Source organism: Lethenteron reissneri, chromosome 24 (genome assembly GCF_015708825.2).
Source record: "Lethenteron reissneri isolate LAM-NWPU_2019-01 chromosome 24, ASM1570882v1, whole genome shotgun sequence".
Taxonomy (NCBI): Eukaryota; Metazoa; Chordata; class Hyperoartia; order Petromyzontiformes; family Petromyzontidae; genus Lethenteron; species Lethenteron reissneri.
The window spans coordinates 12,339,907-12,360,655 of record NC_083802.1 but is presented as its reverse complement, the minus strand read 5'-3'; the positions used below and the strand labels follow the sequence as shown (position 1 = coordinate 12,360,655).

The 20,749-nt window shown below is 41.5% G+C and overlaps 1 protein-coding gene across 1 annotated transcript in view; it reads right to left on the bottom strand.

The window, feature by feature from the left end:
* Positions 1 to 1,569: 1,569 nt before the first annotated feature.
* The window catches only part of LOC133346605 (insulin-like growth factor 1 receptor), a 109,666-nt gene continuing 90,486 nt past the window's right edge, over positions 1,570 to 20,749 (bottom strand). The window contains exons 11-21 of the mRNA XM_061558293.1: positions 18,799 to 19,070; positions 17,857 to 17,990; positions 16,312 to 16,477; positions 11,644 to 11,743; positions 10,713 to 10,783; positions 10,021 to 10,250; positions 9,432 to 9,542; positions 8,251 to 8,410; positions 7,747 to 7,876; positions 7,174 to 7,308; positions 1,570 to 6,766 (exon numbers count right to left, since the gene is read on the bottom strand). Of these exons, the coding sequence (XP_061414277.1) occupies positions 5,968 to 6,766; positions 7,174 to 7,308; positions 7,747 to 7,876; positions 8,251 to 8,410; positions 9,432 to 9,542; positions 10,021 to 10,250; positions 10,713 to 10,783; positions 11,644 to 11,743; positions 16,312 to 16,477; positions 17,857 to 17,990; positions 18,799 to 19,070 (2,308 nt within the window). The 3' untranslated portion in view covers positions 1,570 to 5,967. The remainder of the gene's footprint in view (positions 6,767 to 7,173; positions 7,309 to 7,746; positions 7,877 to 8,250; positions 8,411 to 9,431; positions 9,543 to 10,020; positions 10,251 to 10,712; positions 10,784 to 11,643; positions 11,744 to 16,311; positions 16,478 to 17,856; positions 17,991 to 18,798; positions 19,071 to 20,749) is intronic.

Sequence of the window (20,749 nt, the reverse complement as noted above, 5' to 3'; positions counted from 1 at the left end):
AGGAATGTGTTTTGTTTCAGATCGCCGTTGAATGATCCGATTGGGCAGTCATTCACGATATGTTGCACGCTCCGAGATATCGCACCACAGACACAAACTGGACTCTCGTTATTTGTTTTGCATTCATGGAGAAAGTGTCCAACCACATCTTCCTTCGAGTGTCTGGATCCAATTCAAGGAGGACCACATCTTCCTCGGTTGGTCAGATCGGGTTTGGAGGATTGTGGAATCGCTGCAACAGGTTGACGTGTGCCCAGGCTTCTCTTCATCTTGCTTCGGTGGTCTTGTCATCGTCACGGAGGTTCTTTGTATATTGCCAGAAAGGTTCTCTGGATTTGAGCCTGTGGGGTGGTGGCATGGAAATGTCCTTGTTTATTGGGAGGTTTAGATTTCTGATGGCCTTGCGCTACTCCCTAGCACACGTGGCGTCGTGGCAATGTTTGCGAGGACCAGAAGCGTCCCTGAGATGGTCCTAATGGGCTGCATTTAGCTGTGTAACCACCAGCTTCATGTGCACGCTGAGGCGGCATGTCTCGGTGTAGGGTGGATGATTACATCGTAAGATTGTGAGAGCTGGCGGCGGCGGCTTGAGGAGGCCTTTATCCACACGTGGATTGACCATGGCTGACAGAACTGTAAACTGCTTCAAAATGGTCAGCCAGGGACCCCTTACTTAAAACAAACAACATAAATTGACAAATTTGCACAAAGCATCGGTTACTAATTTGGTTGAGCGAATAAAAGTGCTTGTAAGCATATTAATTAGTGTTTGGCTATGCACAGTGCGAAAGTTCAACATACTTCGTGTTATAAATGTTGAAACACTGTTTTAAAATACAACTTTTTTTGCTACCAACTATTTTAAGAAATTAGTTTTAATGTACTTGGTTATGGGTCACTACTGCTTGTGTACCTTTGAATTGTGCCCATTATGGACATAGCGCCAGATGGCACCACGACAAATTTCAAAAACCCACATCGAGTCTGGGCGATAAACGTGGCATTACGGCCATGGAAAACTACACCAGCTGAAGGCACGTATTACAACTGGCCAAAAACACATTCCCTCTGGTTATGCATTTTAGCGAACCTTTTTACACAAACTAACATTTCGGCAGGCTGTGGCCGCCTTATTCCAACTCCTACAGAGGGCTTCTCGCCAATGCGCGCCTCGCCTGTCGCCCCCAGTCATCTTCTCTCCCATATGCAGATCCTGACTTAGGGTGTATACGCATATTTGCCTACAAAATGCATTTCTTTTTTGGGCAGGAGGGGGCGGTTGGCAATTTTGGAAACCTGTTGGATCAACTTTTTACCCCCACATCTGGGGTGGGGGGGCGGTCCACTTTCTATAACTTTTAGATTCAGGACTTCTCTGAAGAGCTCACGTGCACATTCGAAAACCGCACTCCTCTTGAATGCACTCGATTCCAAAGCGCTATAATGTAATACATGTGTAATCAAGTGACGTATGTAGGGTAAAACACGACTTGGAACGCTTGCAAACCGAGTGTTCTCAAGCAACAAACATCCATGGGAAAAAGAGCCTTTCACAGAGAAAACAGCAAATCATTTACATTGAAAATTTATTATGGACTGCTTAATATGAAACGTCTTCCTACAAGAAAATAAAGGGCAAACCTTTTCAAAATGAGAGAACACCAATTTGTAAATAAAAACGCTCACTTAATACATCCTCACGTTCGAATTACTCACCAGGATCACGAGTTACTCGTATGTCAAAACACAATGAAAAGTATGCAAGTGCTTTTTCTTTTTTCAATGGGGCGAAACATAACCATGTGCACAGTGTTTATACGGTATACGTGAACACCAAAGGGGAGATAGCTTTTCTATATTGTCCAATAACATTCAAACACTACAGCAATTACACCATTATACTGGAAATGCAAAGCAAGGTACAAGTGTCATGTAACAAAAAAAAATAGCCAAAGTACAACTACAATTATAGTGATTACCAGAAATGTTTTTTCCCCCCTCTGCAGCCCAGTCACCTTTGAACAATACATGTATCGGTAAGCATTTTGTCCTGTACATGAAGCTGCCCTAAGTGTAGATGAACCAGACGATGCCGGTCCAGCGGAATAAACGGAACGTAGGGAGCCCCTGCCCGCTCTTATTTCAGCCCAAAAGCGCACGTCCATTCACAGATATTCTTTGCAAATGACGACTGTTTTCGCAATGGAGCCGAGTATGCATATTTTGGAAGGTTTTTTTTTCTTTCCCCACACCAAGTAAAAAAAAGACGGAAGTCAAATATGCACAATTGTATTAAAAAACCCCTATTGTTGTGTGGTACAAAACAAATAAATTAGGCCCTTTTATATATATTTTTTTTATCGGAAGCAGGAGTTGGCAACCTGCACTGGGCAGAGGCTTTCCTGCGTCAGGTGTGGTCACCGCTTTTTGTTTTTTTTGTTAAGAGGTAAAAAAAAACTGACACTCAAACAGCAGATGTGTGTGTCGGGCAGCAAGCACCGGAGCTCTGGCTTCCAGACGGTGTCTGGGATGGATGCTCGTCATCTTGACAAGAGGTAGATGTGTACGCATTTGCACTTTTCGTGTGCGTCAATGCGAATGGGGGCAGCCCAATGGTGTGCTGCACAGATACCGTTAAGTCCAGGGTGGACGGGGTGAGAGTGTCCGGAGGTATATGAATGCTGGGTCTTGCTTGCCGGAAAGCACAAGCCCTGCTCTGCTCGCTGTCCAAGAGATTACGGCCGGGTGTAAGGTGCAGCCGGGTGTAGGTGCATATTTTTGTGTTTTAGTTTTGATGTCCCCCCACCCCCCGTCGCACCTCTGATGAGCACGTTTGGCTACGTACGGTGGTGCGAAAGAAGTTCAACGCATACATACATACTTGAACACAAAACAGGCGTTAGTGTGTTACGAACCACTGAAGCGGTAGGCACGCGCGCATGCATGCATGCGTGTGTGTATATGATGGCACCGAAAATGAATGGAGTGGCAGGTTTTGGGTTAACTGTCCAGAAGTGGGGTGAGGGGGCGGAAACACAAATACCATTGCATAACAAAAGGGCAGAGGACAAAGGAATCAGATGAGTTTAAATAGACGTGCCGTGAAACACAAATGTACCAGCAAAAGCGTGTAACTGAATATACAAGTAGGCAAAGATGTCCAATTTGTTGTTTTCCTTAATGTCCTGCAATTATGACTAATGAGGCTGCAATGTTTTAATAGGTTGAAACGTAAGCATTCTAATAAAAAAAACCTAACCAAATTAACAAGAGCGAAAAGGAAATTGCCAGACAATTTTAGTTTTTTGTCAGGGAAAAGAACTTGCTGTACATTATCAAAAAGGTATTTATTGAGAAGACGCTAAAGTCCGCCGACATTCCTCTTGCCCAGCCCAACAATTAACCACCGAATAAATAACCTAACAAAAAATTAACATGAACTGTAATCGTGTTTCTTTTTTCAATATTACAAAAAAGGTACAATACAAACTTTTTTTTTTGTTTAAAGCAGGTAAGAAAGCAGGCAAAAAGCTCAAAGCCAGAAAAAATATGTCATCTTAAATATTTAGCAGTGGATTTTCAATATTAATATCTCAAAGAAGAGACCAAGTACAGTATATACAAATGAAAGCACAGGCATCCCCCCCCCCCAGCTCCCTGGATTTAATGACGTGAAGGTAATAAGAGGGAAAAGCATTGCCTGCTTTTCCAAAAAACACGTTTGTATCTAAACAAAAATCTTGTAGCAGGCAAACACCGGTTACTCCATTATGACATTTAAATCATGATTAAAGGAATAATAATAATAATGATAGAAAAGAACCAATGAGAAAAAAACAACTTCAGATATACAGACGGTGATTACCGGTAGAATTTTTCTTCGCTGGTGCGGTTTGGTACTATTAGCTGCAGAGCATAGCTGACCTGAGTGTGTTGGTTTAGAGCAGTCTAAAATAATCTTATCAAAGAAACTAATCTCATATTAAGTTATTTCACTGCTACTTTCCAGTAAAAATATTTTCGCTGTACACAACTACGTGTAAAACAGACTAATCGCACACAAAATACATATATGTATATGAACACGTTGCAATAAAAAACGAAATTTAAACCAGCAGCAAGATAATAAGTTTGAGACACGAAAGTCGATGATGATACATAACAAGACACAGTTTCTAGAACGTCTAAAAGAAAAAATACTTTAACTAAATTTCAAAAAGGAACTTAAAAATGCACACAATTAAATATGAAATGAAAATACACTGAATACTTTAAAACGTTTACAGCAATGTCATCTTCAGAAATGCCTACCCTGCTTTTTTTCTTAATTGACTGCCCAAACCAACCTTTGATGATGGAGAGTCTATTACTATCAGAAATCCTAAAATGTTAAATTATAAAGTGAAAGGGAAATTACCCTACTCAGGATGTCTGCAGTCTCGAAAAAAAACATTTTGATGGCTCCACACACACCATCTTTTCTGAGGAGCATAATGTAACCATTCATATCACTATAAATGTGTATAAATCTACATCGGTGGGAGTGTTTTTACTAACAATTTACAGAGAAATAAAGCACATTCAACCATGACAGCCCACATGGCACCAAAATAAATTTTCCCTTCTCAACCTCATCGTTCATGATTTGATTTTCAACTGTCAAATATATTTTTGTGCCCGCGATGGGCAAGTGGGCATCCAACCTCAGACTAAACATCAGCAGACCAGCTGAGAATGAGAACATTATCTCTTCCCTCCATCGGATAAAATGCCAGGCCCTTGGCAATTAATCCCCTACAAGTACTCTTGCTTCAACTTTGGAAAAACAATTCGATTCTTTTAAATGTTTACGTGCATTCAGTTTCCCATAGAATTTGGAATGAAAGTACGCAAATTTAAACTTCACCACAAATGTATTGACAAATTCCTACTGGAACAGCTGGGACAGCCCTGTAAAATGCCTTTAATTCAGGATATAACATATGTGACAAGTGTAAACTGATGTACACGGCAAAATGAACCAAACAAGTAATAAAAAGAAACCCAAAATATCTTTACAGCTAATGCTTGTTGGTCAGATTTCATTGCAGTCTATTTTATTGCAAAATAAAATAGCCCTACATAGTCATAAATTTGATCCTTCTCTTAACTGTAAACCCTTCCCTAAAAATAAATAGTATAGGTAAATGCCAGGATATATTGTCTTGTGAAAAATGTCAACTCACAGAAGTAACAGATTTTGGTGTCAAAAAAAAAATAAGTGGAACGCAGAGAACACAAATGGTCACATGCATGTTTCATTACAGGAAATACAGTTTGATGCCTTTAACACTAAAAATACATCAGCTGTAGATAGCTTTCTTCATTAACTTCTAATTCTACCATAATTTGATACAAAACTGTATCAGTCCTTTGTAAATAAAACATCCAATGGGGGCAGCCTTGCTTGCTTTATATCACGTTTTCAACTCACAGTAGCTAATATTGATGACGAGAGAGCCAACACTGTAGCCCTTAATTCTGTCCATGTTATGAAAAATGTAGCTGTTACAATAGGTGGTTATGGAAGGATCAATGCCCTTTCCAACAACAAAGTAGCCCAACAAAAATAAGGTACTGCACTTTTGGAATAAACTCTCAGGTTTCTTATTCCTTCATTCCTTCTTATTAAGGCTGCACACCATTGTCGTGCCGGGCAACAGCTCCTTGATGGGCCCTGATGTCTTCATCCCAAAACTGCAGACTACGCAGTGGGCCGGTGGCCCAATGAGTATATTGCTGTACAGCTAAAAAAGTTGCATATCACTATTACTTGATGTTGTGGTAACAATAATCCTGGTAAGGAGACAACTCCTGGGATTTTGGTATTGGCAGTTATAAAAACATAGGAGTTTCCCCGCATCCACGATTGCCGCACTTGATAAACTCTTGGTTTTTTTTTGGTGAGAAATAAAAAAAATGGGCAGGCTAACATGCTGTTGACTGAGGGAGTGGCAGCGCCCGTCCATCTTTTCTTCCACCATTCATGTGGGCATAAGGAAGCTGTTTGTTGCCCGATGCAGTTGGCGACGGTAGATTGACCCCGGCCTTTGTGGGCGATAATGACACGGAACCAGAGCCGGTAGGAGAGGATGGCACCGAGCTCTCAGACGAAGATTCAGCACATGGAGGCTTCTCTGCTGGGAGGGTGTCTAATCGTGCATATGGCTGATTTCGCTCATCCACCGCTTGAACACCAAGCACAGGGACTGGAGAGGAAGGCTCCCGCATGTCTGGCATGCCCGCAAAGGCCACCTCAACATCTACCATTGGCCCCTTTTTCTCAAAAGATTGCGGCACTTGCTGCTGCTGCTGCTGCTGCAGTTGATGCTGCTGTTGCTGCTGCTGATGCTGCTGCTTCTGCAGTTGTTGCCGTCCTCCTTTCTCTGGGGTCGCCCTCATATCCACCGCCAAGTAGGGCGAAGATGAAGAATGGAGTCGACCGCTTGCCCTGCTGACCTCAGAGGGTGAAAGAGACTTGCTCGGTGATGCCCCTTCAAGCTGACAGGGTTCTTCATCGAGGGGGTAGCTCTGCATGCTCTGCATGCTCTGCATCTCCATCCCAGGTGGGTCACGATCGTGATCCGGAGGTCTGTTCTCCTCGCTGTGATAGAACGAGAACTCGTGGAAAGATGGATGAAGGTCAGGGGCAAGCCCGTCGAGGATTTCCAGAAACGTTGGTCGCATGCGTGGGTTGTACTGCCAGCACTTGCGAATTAGCTCTTGTCTGTGGATTAAAAGAAAAGGAAAAGTGTTACGAATTTGACAAAAAAAATATTTGTACCAACCATTAATTTCACCATTATTACTATTATAAAACGAGTTTTAACATGTAATTTAGCCCAATTACATCATGTATTTTCCATTTCATCCTCTTGCATGAAATGCAATTTTCTTAAAATACATTTTTAACAAGGAGCCATGCTGAAATGGAACATGAAAAAGTAGCTATTGGAGAAATCATGCAATGTTTACTTGTGTAGTTTAAGGTGTGAAATGCAATAATAATTATCAGTATAATTTAAATCACACGTACATATATTTTCAAGTGCACACACGTTAATTCGAAACCAAACTTCTGCATAATTACAACAAATACAAAGAAGAACATAAAAGTATATAATTTAAACTCACAGCCTTTCTGGACAAGCTGGGGGCAATACCAATAGCCCACCGTCCATGACAAACTTGAGGACCTGCTCGTTGGATAAGCCCTGATATGGTTGCTCAGCTTGCGTGGCTATCTCCCACAGAACAACTCCAAAAGACCTGTAAAACAAATCGGCATAAACAATTACAATTGCACACACTTGGAACATCACTGGGCTCATTATTCTAGATAATTAAATCATAATATTCCAAAGAAACCGAGATGGTGACTTTTCAAAAGGAGTCAAGTTTCTACTTGTCAAGTCACTTTACACATTCATTTAATCACTGATAACTGACTTAAAAAAAAAACCTTGATATTAATAAACGACCGAGAGGAGGAGCCATTGAATTATTGTAACTTCGTGGAATCCTGAGGAATGGCTACTACTTGGTGAGACCATCATCCAGCAGTGGATTGATCATGGCTGATGATGGTCAAGATCAGAAATGCAGCATATCTATGAAGCCAAATTGTAAGTACACCCCATTTTCCTTGTATGAGTTATTGCTGCCAAGGTCGTGTTACTCCCATGGATTACTGCAATCCATACTCACCAAACGTCCGAGTGGGTGGTGAACACACCGTCTTTGAGTGACTCAGGGGACATCCAGCGCACGGGAAGCAGCCCCTTCCCGCCCTTGCGATAGTAATCGGTTTCATAAATGTCCCGTGTCATTCCAAAATCTGCAGAAACACACAGAACAAGTGTGTGTAACGCTTGATGCATTCGTTTTGATGTGTAGAGATATAGGGGGGAAAATGACCCTCTCTTACCATGAGCGCATCGCAAGAGCGCGCACAGAAAATATAAGCGATGATGGAAACGTGGGTAAAATATGCTTCGACTTGTATCGTTAGAATAAAAAAAAAAAACCTCAGGTCACATATTACATTGAACCCTTCATGATGATTATACACAGCTGGTAAACGACACTACGCCGCCCGAGGCCTTTTAAATGGAAAGTTTCCACGTACACGTTAAACCGTGCCTGGCTCAACACGACGTGAAGAATATGTCACGTGTCACACGTGTGTGACTCGGCCTTGTGAAAACGCACCGCCGATTTTGACGGTGAAGTCCTCCGCCACCATACAGTTTCTAGCAGCGAGGTCACGATGCACAAACTTTTTGGCGTTGAGATAAGCCATCCCGTCGGCAATTTCGCCCGCCATCTGCAGCATCTCCGGCAGGCTTGATGGGGGCCGTGTTGGCTTTTTCTGTAAAGTGGAGAGGGTACTTTTTTTTAACTCTTCACCTAGGGCTGAGGAACTGAAAGAGCTAAGACTCATGTCAGAACTTTTGCAACTGCACTGCAAAGACAGTCTGTCTTAAAGCAACTGGCCAAGCACATACAGAGTAAATCATTGTGATCACATCTTCTTGGTTCTTTTGGTAAAGTAAAATACATTGTATTTTATTATGTTTTATTTTTATTATTGTATTACTTCCCTTCTACGTGACTTTACCGAAAGAACCAAGAAGATGAATCCCTGCAGTCACGAATGCTTTAAATCGAAATTGTGATCACAGCGTACGCTTCACGATTTCAGCCATCAGTAAATGTATTAAATTCACATTGCACAAATAACGGGTATTTTTACTTGCACATTTGTATTGTCAACTACAAGGGTATACATAGTATTAATATGGATACAGTAAAAGTCAAATGATAAAGGACACATATGACACCTAGTTCTGTGGCTATAAGGGCTTGCTGAACTCGTGGGGAAAACCCGATGGAATACATCTTCATGTTCGTAGCGATGACATTAACATAACGCCAATACTATGGTCTCCGTAAAATAATATACGGAGTTACAGAACAGTCATGGTTTATAAAAAATATTAATTACAGCTATGTTTTAATATTTGTTTTGCTATACTATCCAGTGAATATCAACATGACAAGATAAATACAAGATTGGTAATAATTATTTATTTCATTATTTCTTGTACACAAGAAAAGTGGATGCATTTGATTATTTCTTAGCAGTAAAAAAACACAAAGTGAAAAAAGAAAATAGGCTTTCCCCTTTCTGGCAACAATGTAGGTATTACAATGTTCAAACACCAAATATATTTCTATTGCAAAGCATCAAGTTTGCATTAACCACACACACTTGTGGAAAAACATGCAAACAACCCTTTTTGCATACTCAAACAGAATGTTTTAATATACATTTGTCATTCCAGAAAGCAGAGTCCACATTTAAAGGATAATAAAAATGCAGCCCTCACCTCAGCATCAGGTCGCAGAGACCGGAGATAACTTTTCAGGTCACCACGTGTCATCAGCTCCATTATCACCAAAATGGGCTGAGCCTGCGAAACAACTCCCAAAAGCCGAACCTATAACCCATGCAAAACGAAACAAGTGACACACACACACAGCTCAAACTTAATATCATACCTTCTATACCTAATGCCAACATTCATACAGGTTTTCAAATATGAAAATTAGCTTTAGAATGTCCTCTACACATCTCACCAACAAAGAATGCGAATGGTCTTCACAATGTAGCCTGAGGCTACAAGTCTCACACAAGTGGTTTTTCGAGCTTGACCGTCTCGGTGTGTAAAAAAAAATACTCTAGTCTGGCAAATCACTACAATTAAAATACCAGTAACGTAAGACTGCCCCCTCCCCGCGTTTCACGTAACAAATACTTTTACGCAACTCGCGTGCGTAAAATACAAAACCTGCATTGGCCACAAATGAGCAGAAGCTCCGTAAATATGGAAAACCGTCTCATTCCAAAGGCTCAGGTTGGCAGACCTCCACGTGGGCAGGGAAGAGCTGCACGACGCAATGAGAATGAATCCTTACCACGTGGTGACAGTTGAAGGACTTCATGACCGAGGCCTCGTTGAGGAACTCGTAACGCTCGCGCATGGTGGCCGTCTCGTTCACCGTCTTGATGGCCACGCGCGTCTCATCCTCGCCCTTCACGATGCCGCGAGCCAGGCCCTCGTACACCATGCCGAACGTGCCCTGGCCCAACTCCCGCATCATCTTCACCTTGTCCCTCTCCACCTCCCACTCGTCAGCAATGTAAACTGGCCACGGCACAGGGCAGAAGGAAAGAGGGAAGCGATGGTTGTTATATCCTAATGCGTAGGTTTTCATGCTCGAGTCGTATAACGAGCTCCGATGTGTTTTCCGGGTTGTGCCGCACGTTGTTCTCCATGATGTCCGACGTTTCACTCTCATGCGTTGTTACCATGATAAGGACCTCCGAAATGTGAGGTCTTGTTCTGTATTGTATGTTTTAATATACATGTTTTTTTATGATACATATAGTTGGTTAATTATGACACATCACAACTACATTGACATTTAGAATCCACGATATTTACCATGTTGTGTCAATGGTTTATTAATAAGAGGCCAGTGCCAGATGAACTGTTAAAGCAATACCAAAATAGAAATTTAAAACATTATTTTTGACTTATTTTATCATTGTTGTTAAAATACACTTGGAATATATGTCGAGATGAACAGAGGCAAAAGACTCTCACCATCAGCTGTGCTGAAATACTCAGGGTTGACCGATGCATACAAAACTCCATTGGGTACTGCTGCTTCATTTCTGTTCAAACACAGAATGTATACACACAAAGTAAAAAATACGAACTCAAATGGGGCAATCATTAGGTATAAACTAAACTATTTTTATTTTAGCAGATAAGGCCCACCAAGCTCTATAGCTTTTCTTCCAAAACCGACCTGGCCACAAATGAGAACTCAACAAAGTGGCCTATCATGCGGAAATTTATAGCAGGCAAAAACTCTAAACGAATGTTTCTAAATTTGGAGGGAAAAACCGGAAGACCGGGAGAAAAATCCACGCAACCACAGGGAGATCATGCAAACTTCACAGTACACCAGGCGAGGTAGTTAACATCCCGCCACTGCGGTGCCCCACAGGTATGAACAGGGTGGCATTCTGTTCAAGGTATGAACAGGATGCCATCTGAATTTCACCCCGAAAAGCCATGCAAATACAAATAAGTTTTTAAAAATGTCTGAATGCGGTCAAAACGTGTAACATCATGTATAGGTGAATTAAATACATAGATAGGTTAAAGGAATGGGAGAGGAGAATGCCTGCAAAAATTATATTTTTTTATTCTCTTATAATGTAAAAAGAGAGTGCCAATTACAATTCTGAATCACAACTGTTGAAAGTTTAAAATGTTAAAACCGCACACAGTGTACGTGTGTTTTCTTGGCAGATACACGGTGAAAGCAATGAGGCAGAATTGTGCTATTTGAGCGATAACGTATATGCACATGAACTCTGGAAACTCGTAATGCAAAACTTGCAGCACAATCCTCCGACAATAGCCCATTTGCTCATGGTAAACATTGGGGGCCACTAATGTGTCCACGAGTGCAACTGTTGGGATTAAGACTACCATCTCTGGGAATACAACAACGCATCTTTACCTTTTCTTCATGAAGAAGAACCCAATCATAGCGACACCAAGGATGATGAAAACCACAGCAATGGTCACCGGAACGGCCAACATCAGTGGATCCTTTTTGGCTGTAAATACACGTGAGTAATGAAATAATGTTTACATTCCACAAATACGCAAGTTAAAAAGGGGCACTCAACAGCCCACATTTTTGCACAAAAGACAAAAAAATCCCCTGTTTCGCCTGTTGGTGCAAGTGCTGTTAGCAACCACCTATGAAAGCCGGCACGGTACACGAGGGGGTTGGTGGCCAGCACCACGCCCGCCCGCCTTTGTATTCCCAGCGGCGATGTTTACACATCGCACCAGGTACTTATTTGAATGCCGAGTCAACCTAGGTGAGGCCCAGGAACAGTTCAGAAAATCGTCACCGGTGTTGCTGTGAGCAGGGAATTAAACTTGGGTTGCCGGGTATGCAGAGCAGCGAGCTAATCACTCGGCCACCGCTCCATAACAAACAACATGCACACACATTCACAATTTACTATGTTGTGCAGCACAGTCAGTCAACAGTCACCAAATGGAATGCGCAAATTAAAAATAAAATGGGACATTCTCCGTAACCATGTTGCAGTTACCCAAACTTGGCCAGTAAATGGCCTCCCATGGAGGTGGAGCTATTTCAAAATGGGCTCCTGACACAAAGATGTGATTATGCTGCTGCTGCTACTGCAGCAGCCACGATTAGATGGGTGGAATGCAAAGTTATACCACCATTAAAATTAATCACCTAGCTAATAACACTATTGTCTCATGAAAACTCCACAGTTAAATTTATAACCCAAGACAAACTTCTTTGTGTCAAATTATACCACGTTACCATGCTAAAGCTTCAAACAAATTTGGCAGTTGGTGTATACCAGTGTCAGCAGATCACGCTAACATATACAACTATTTATAGAATGGGACAATGAGGCAGAATGACAACTGAAATCGAGCCAAAACGAGTCTCTAATTATCCTGTCGACACAACCCAAAACTGGGTCAGTTTCATAATTTTTCAAAGTTAGACGGCCAAACATGTTTACTGTATTTCAGTCTCGATTTAAAGCTTTCGTGACTGCAGGGATTCATCTTCTTGTTTCTTTCGGTAAAGTCACGTAGAAGGGAAGTAATAAAATAATAAAAATAAAACATAATAAAACAATTCTCACGACGTTTCGGCTACAACGCAAGCAGCCGTCTTCAGGTGAAGAATGAGACACTACCAAACTAGGAGCTTATATATAAGCTGCATTGGGGGTTGAAGAGCGCCTTAACAAAAAGAATGTGCATGTGAAGAGGGATTTAGCATATTCATGGAAAATGCGTAGGCGTTGGGCGGGGGGGTGTCAAAGTCATATTATGCCCATGCATTATGCAGGATCAGCAGCAACCAAGGGGGGTGCAGGGATTAGCAGTAACAAAGGAAAGGAATGTTAATGATATGTAGCTGCAGTTACTCAACAACACCGTAGAAAACTAAAGTATAAACTACATAAAAAACTAAAGTATAAACTGCATCGCACCATCAGTATACTTACTATACTCTATAATAAGCTGAGTTACTAACAGCAAGTAATACATTACAATTTTACCTCGTAAAAATTCTATAATATGCTTCCATCTAAACCTTATTCTCTTACATCACACGAGCATATACCGTACTATATACTGCCATAGATAAACCCAACATTAAATTATATACTGTATTGCTGTAAACCAACCTATATCTTATACATTTAATATCACACTATGTATTATTCTACACACCCTAATGTGTATCGAAATGGTTTATTACGTCCTTCCAATGATTGCTGAGCCAGAATCCATCTTCTCGGTTAAAGTTGTCTCTGTGTTTGTATATGTGGATCGCCTCATGAACGAATCTCTCATGATAGCCAGATGGCTTGCAGAGAACCTCTGTCTTGGAGAAGTCAATATCATGTGAGCCCACTGAGTTGTAGATCACTGTTACAACTCAGTGGGCTCACATGATATTGACTTCTCCAAGACAGAGGTTCTCTGCAAGCCATCTGGCTATCATGAGAGATTCGTTCATGAGGCGATCCACATATACAAACACAGAGACAACTTTAACCGAGAAGATGGATTCTGGCTCAGCAATCATTGGAAGGACGTAATAAACCATTTCGATACACATTAGGGTGTGTAGAATAATACATAGTGTGATATTAAATGTATAAGATATAGGTTGGTTTACAGCAATACAGTATATAATTTAATGTTGGGTTTATCTATGGCAGTATATAGTACGGTATATGCTCGTGTGATGTAAGAGAATAAGGTTTAGATGGAAGCATATTATAGAATTTTTACGAGGTAAAATTGTAATGTATTACTTGCTGTTAGTAACTCAGCTTATTATAGAGTATAGTAAGTATACTGATGGTGCGATGCAGTTTATACTTTAGTTTTTTATGTAGTTTATACTTTAGTTTTCTACGGTGTTGTTGAGTAACTGCAGCTACATATCATTAACATTCCTTTCCTTTGTTACTGCTAATCCCTGCACCCCCCTTGGTTGCTGCTGATCCTGCATAATGCATGGGCATAATATGACTTTGACACCCCCCCGCCCAACGCCTACGCATTTTCCATGAATATGCTAAATCCCTCTTCACATGCACATTCTTTTTGTTAAGGCGCTCTTCAACCCCCAATGCAGCTTATATATAAGCTCCTAGTTTGGTAGTGTCTCATTCTTCACCTGAAGACGGCTGCTTGCGTTGTAGCCGAAACGTCGTGAGAATTGTTTTATTATGTTTTATTTTTATTATTTTATTACTTCCCTTCTACGTGACTTTACCGAAAGAAACAAGAAGATGTATTTCAGTCATCTATTTTCGCAACCACAGAATGTATGGACATTTTCCAAACTAAATCCTTCTGTTGAGCATTACGTTAATTACACAAGTAAGCTATGACCAATGACAGAAAGTGGCATGTGTTTGATTATTCCACTGCTAAGGGAAGCAGTGAACATTTGCAATTGCTAAACTCGAAATGTAATAAATGACTGCATTTTTTTTTTCACGAATGAAGACCGGCCAAATATCACTCGGTAGTTAGATAATAATGCACATTTTCACCAGGATGTCATCCCATTCCAGCTCCGAGATGTCGAAATGAAAGCGAGTTCGCCGTCAAGGATTTGCGTTGAGACCACTGGTCTTGTCTTATAGGTGCTTTATAAATAAGTGCACTACCCACGATAAAGATGTAAATTTAAAGGTCCCATCTGCTTCCCCGTGGCCGTAAATGATCCCATAATACGATTCAGAAGAGTAAACTTTCGAGTTCCGCTGCCAAAACAATTTGCCTGCAGCATCCAAATTCCCACGGGAGAATTGTACAAGGTCTCCTTGTGAGCAGTGCTTAACACAGCTACCCTTGATAATGCTAATGAGGAGATAGACTGAGCACACTGCTTTGTGAAGTGTTAAGGAATGCGTCCAACAAAATCGCAACAGCAGACCTACGTGTGAAAATAAATCTTTTGGAATGTTTGTTAAACGGTTTGGTAAAAAATGCCAATAGGACGAACACAAACACAGTGCCGTAATTTGGTGGCCACAACAGTACACACACGCAGTACATCACAATCAGTTCAGCACGTGTCTCCCTCTAGCTGGAACTAGAATCTAACCACTGCATGGCCAAAAAGCCTCAAGGCAATGGGTCCATCAAAAGCACATGTTCTCCACCTAAAGTCGAGATGTTAATCCCTTCATTAATCAGAGCCGAGCTATTTTGTTACAGTGGTACTATGAGCAGCAATGCAATAATTATATATTTTTACAAGTATTGTACTGGAAATTATCATGTTTTTGTACTGTTTGTTGTTGTAACGTTCTTACCCGCCCTTACTGGACATCTGTGAAAGAGCTTTATAGATCATCGGATTCCTCCAGTATAAATAAATATTCTGATATTTCTTGATAAGATATTAAAATGGTTCCAAGTTTTAATTGATTAATATGAAAAAAAAACTCGTTCTCTACTCTGACCATAATCCCTGATTACTGCGCAGAATAATAACACAAACAAGTTTTTTTGCAAATAATGCTAATAGCGTCCCATGTCCAAAGAACAAAAGAGTTCAATCAAATACAACCAACAGGCCAAAAAACAGTATTTCCTACACTATAACCCATTGCCCCTCATAAAAACTTATTTTGCATTGCCTTGGAGAATTATGGGTAAAAGCAAATATAAGCATATATCCATTGTGTCTCGACATATAAATAAATATTTGTTACAGTCCATCAACCTATTGGCTTTCCCATCCAATATTATGCAGCATTTATTTAAGAAGCCCGCATGTGCCAATTGAGCTCCAAAAGGTCAAAACTGGTCCAGGGTCTGAATAATTAAACAAATGCTGCTTGAAAACGTTGGTATGGAAAGCCAATGGGCTGAACCAAAAACATTTTTCTACTTTTACGTGAAGATGTAGGATGGATTCTGCGTATAATAACTCATGGTCCCCTTTCGCATGACAAAAGTAAGTCAGACCGTTAAGCTGTAAAGAGGGTGAAACAAAAACATCTTGCATCGTAATCCAAGTGCAGCATGCGATCCACGTCGACACAAACGCGAGCTTGCACGTCACGGTGCCAAACGCAGTGCATACCTGGGTCGGGAATGCGGAAGTGAAAAGGCTCGGTCCAGGAGCCATTTCCAGAAAGCGAGATGGCACGGATGTGAGCCGTGTAATCCCCCGGCAGCAGATGCCGAACCTGGAAACCTTTCCCTTCCCGGTAGGAGCTCCTTGAGACGCAGTGCTGCTGAATCTGGCTCTAATGCAATACAAAGACAAAACAAAAATCCCCCATATAGCCTTTACAGACTGCTGGGGCAAGTGCTGTTTAGTGAACACCTTATGAAGGCCGCCATGGCACACAAGGGTGGACAGCACCATGGCCAGCCGTCTTTGTCTCCCGAGTGGCAATGTTTACACATCGCACGAGGTACATATATTAGGCTGAGTCAATCTAGGGAAGGGCCCAGGACCGGTTCAAATAATCGTCACTGGTGTTAGCTGAGAGCGGGAACCCAACTCGGGTCACCAGGTTCGTCGCGCAGTTCACTAACCGCTGCATGACTGCTCCCCACATGAAATAATGCAGAAAAAAGACCAAAAAAAAACATGTAGCCGACAGACTTTTGGGGCAAGTGCTGTTATCGAGCAGCACCAATGAAAGCTGGCAGACAGCATACAAGGGGATGGGAGATCAGCACCACACCAGCACACACACACATGCCACGTTGTCTACACGTACAAATCCTTGGAGATATTAAAGATAACTGTTTAGTCACAATGCAGTTTTTTCTGTGAGATTCATTCAACGAAGCTGTCATCCACTATAAGTGCAAGCAAAATGCCTTCAATATTTGACAAGTGACTTCCCCCTCAGATATACAATGAGCTGTCAAGATTCAGAGTCACTATCTATTCAGTAATCCATTCTTTTTCTATTTTTTCCATCTTGGCTGTATTCTTTTTATGTTTTTTGTCAACCTCATATGAAATTGTATATGCTGCCTCCACCAACTAAATGTGTCATTCGCAAAACAAATTCACGCATTTATTCTTACGTGCCCAAATGCAAATTCCGTAATATTACAATCAATGCATAATTATAAGCTTACCCAATATATGGTGCATTTTACGTGCCAAAAAATGAATAGTACTAACTTACACAGGCTTGGTGGGAATCTAATGAAAAAAGCCACTTGATAAGTAAATACTGAGCACAACTCTGTGGCCAAATCACTTGGAATGTACCCAATCTCGTCAGAGCTCAGAAGATAAGCAGCGTTGAGTCTGCATAGTGTTTAGATAGGCGATCACCATGCACAACAGGTTGGTATAAGCTATGAGACTATTCTTTGGGTCTTTCGGTATTCTTTGGGTCTTTCGGTATGAGACTAGGTAATGGACAGCATAAGAAAGTTCAGTAAAATCCATTGTTGTACTTTACTTCTATGCTACAATGTCTACGTTCTCCACCTTCACCAACCGACACTTACCAACGCGATAAAGCATGCTAAAATAATCCGCGTGACGACCCTCCATCCGGCCATGGACTGACAAACAATTGTACGCAGCAAATATAATAATGCACGCTTATTCACCACTAGGAAATGTAGAATGCTCGTGCATTTCATGTCCTACCTCCGAGTCACGTTGGTACTTGACTTCGTAGAGCACCACAAGTCCATTGGGGTCACTGGGCTCCTTCCACTGAAGGTAGATGATGTTTTTGACAACCTCACATTTCACGTGGCCAGTAATGTTGTCGGCGTCAACTGCATAACCAGAAGCGGGACAAGAACATGAGTATTTTGCCTATTTCAAAGTGGAGACGCTGTACTTTTTTGGGTAAATCGGCACCTAACAATATGAATGATGCGACTGAGATTCACTCTTTGGTATGGGAGAGCTCTGTAACCACAGTTGTGTGTAGATAAGAGTCTGTTGCATCTCTTAGAATTTTTCCAATTCGAGATTAGTGGTTCTAACACTGACAAACAATGCAGACTGTGTGCGTGAATGTTTCACAAAATCTTTGGTGTCCATTCCATAGCGTGCTTTGTAAATGTCGTACACACTAATCTAGGCGAGTGTGGGAACCCAAAAACACATTTGGATAAACACTCATGGAAAGGTTTACAAAACTACGTATTTTTTCCAGATTATTTTGAACTTATAATAATATATTCACGGCATAATTAAAAAAGAATGATAACAATGTTACTTTGGCCAAATTTGGTTGATAAATCCAATCTATTAACATTTTGACAGTTAAAACATTATTTAGAAAAATGTCAAGTTTCTTGCCGAAATTTTTGGTGACTAATAAGCCCAATTGTGGTTTGGAGCTGGCAAAGCTTGGACACACCACAGGGCACGAGATGTTCTGCTCTCATGGATGCTCAAGCTTGGCTGCAGTGCACATGGGCCTAACATGATACAACCCTTGATCTCTCTGCTTGTGGTTGAGCTATGGGGGCTTGTCGTACGCTCAGCACAAGAAAAAAAAGTTGAGACTAAGGCCCCCTGAGCGTTACTATATACGTGGCAGGAATAGAGGTATGAACATAAGAGTTTGCTCACAGTGGGGTTGGGTGCGAGCAGACACGTAAGCTGGGGCGCTGCAGCCCACGAGCTCGGAGGCGTGGTTGCAGGCTTGGATTTGGATGCGGTAGGCTGTGAAGTGGCGTAGTCCGGTGATGGTGATGCGCTCTTTGCCAAACACCATCTCTTCGGCAAAGGAGTAGACTACCGGAGTGGGAATGACCTCTTCGGAACCGATCAAAGAAGAGGTGCTGTTTCCGCTGTCCGTGGTGTTATCCGTCCCGAACATGTCCCGTCTTTTCCGATCAGGCCTGTGCGCAATGCAAAATTCGGAGGAAACTTTCAGAGGTGCGGTATTTTGATTCGAAGTTCAAAATGAGATTCACAATGTCTTGGCGGGGAGATGTCGAGTCTCCAAGCAAAATGTGTTCGACGTTAAAATTCAGATAACAAGCCAAGTCGAACTCGTGCAACACTTGCCAAACTAACATTGAGTAATCGTATCACGAGTAACAGCATAATGTGAACATTGCTTATGTGTTCATATTTTATAAACATTATAATAAAGTTAGGACATATTTATGATTAAATTATTCCTACAGAATTGAAGGGGATTCCACATTGCAAAAAATAAGAACAATACATGTTTTCGGTAAAAGTTTATTGAAATCATAGCTGCTTTTTATTTCACGTCTACTGCCGAGCCCAAGAACTCGATGAACTATAACCCACCCACCAAACCCTAGACAACACATGGGCTTGGTATTTGGGCTCATGTTCTGTAGCCCAAGATGACCCTGCCCCATCCCCCACTCTCTAGAGAAGAACCCATATGTCATATTGTGTTCATGCATGAAAACCTGCCACGTCAGCTGCTGTATGTGTGTTGAACTTCTTTTGCACCCTATGTAGCCAACCGTGCTCATCGGAGGTACGGGGGGAAGGACAACCAACTAAACACTAAAAGCAGTTCTAATGAAACGAGTTTTCAATCTAGATTTAAAAGTACATAGCCTCCAGTGGCTTCCTAACATCGGAAGGAAGAGCGGTCTAGACAGCCGCAGAAGCGTTATCTGAAAGTGTACAATGCAGTGACCGACTTTGTTCCATGGCGAGACAAAAGCCACTGCAAGGATGACCGGAGTTCGCGCGGTGGCTTATTAGGTTGAGCATCTCCACACTAGATGGCACTGCACGACTAAGACCGCTATGATTAAGAGACTGAGAGTTTTCGGTGCCCCCACCCCCGCCCGCCACTGCCTTCCCACCACTTTGGGGGTGGAGTATGAAAACAATGTCACATGCCGAAAAATAAACACGTGACATCCAGCACCTGAAATTAATCTTACTCGAGATTTTTTGCGGCAATATTGGAGACTTGTTTTTCTGATATATTTTTGTACTACAGTGCACATCCGCTCACATGTTTACAAGACCGACATAGAACGCCGCAGCACTGACAGAAGTTCCAAGTTTGTGTAAATTCTGTGGAAAACAAGGTTTGACGAAAGCTCCAATGCGAACTTTGGCCTGCTTTATTAAATCAGCCAACTGGATATAAGCTAGGGGTCCACTTATACTAAATTTTGCTCTGTGTTCATAATCCATGGTTTAGATTCTGCACAAGGGGAGCGCGAAAAAAACACGAGCTTTATCCAGGATTTAAAAATTAGACAAAAGAGAGCATCTGTTATATAACGTTTAAAAAATGACTCATAGCTTGCATTTCATTGAATAACATAAACATCAAAACAACATTTGATAAGCTTGATAAATGTACCTTCAATAAATGCAGATTCATGTATCTAACATATTTCTTAACATGTCCATACAGCCCTTTGTCAATCTACTGCTAGATGAAAGCCTCCCCATGCCATATCGGTCAACAAAGTTGCATGACCATATTTCACCACGCTGGGCATTGCAGGTTGATAAAGGCGGGGGAGGGGGGGGCAAGAACCGGATCAGATATCACTCACCACTGATGTCA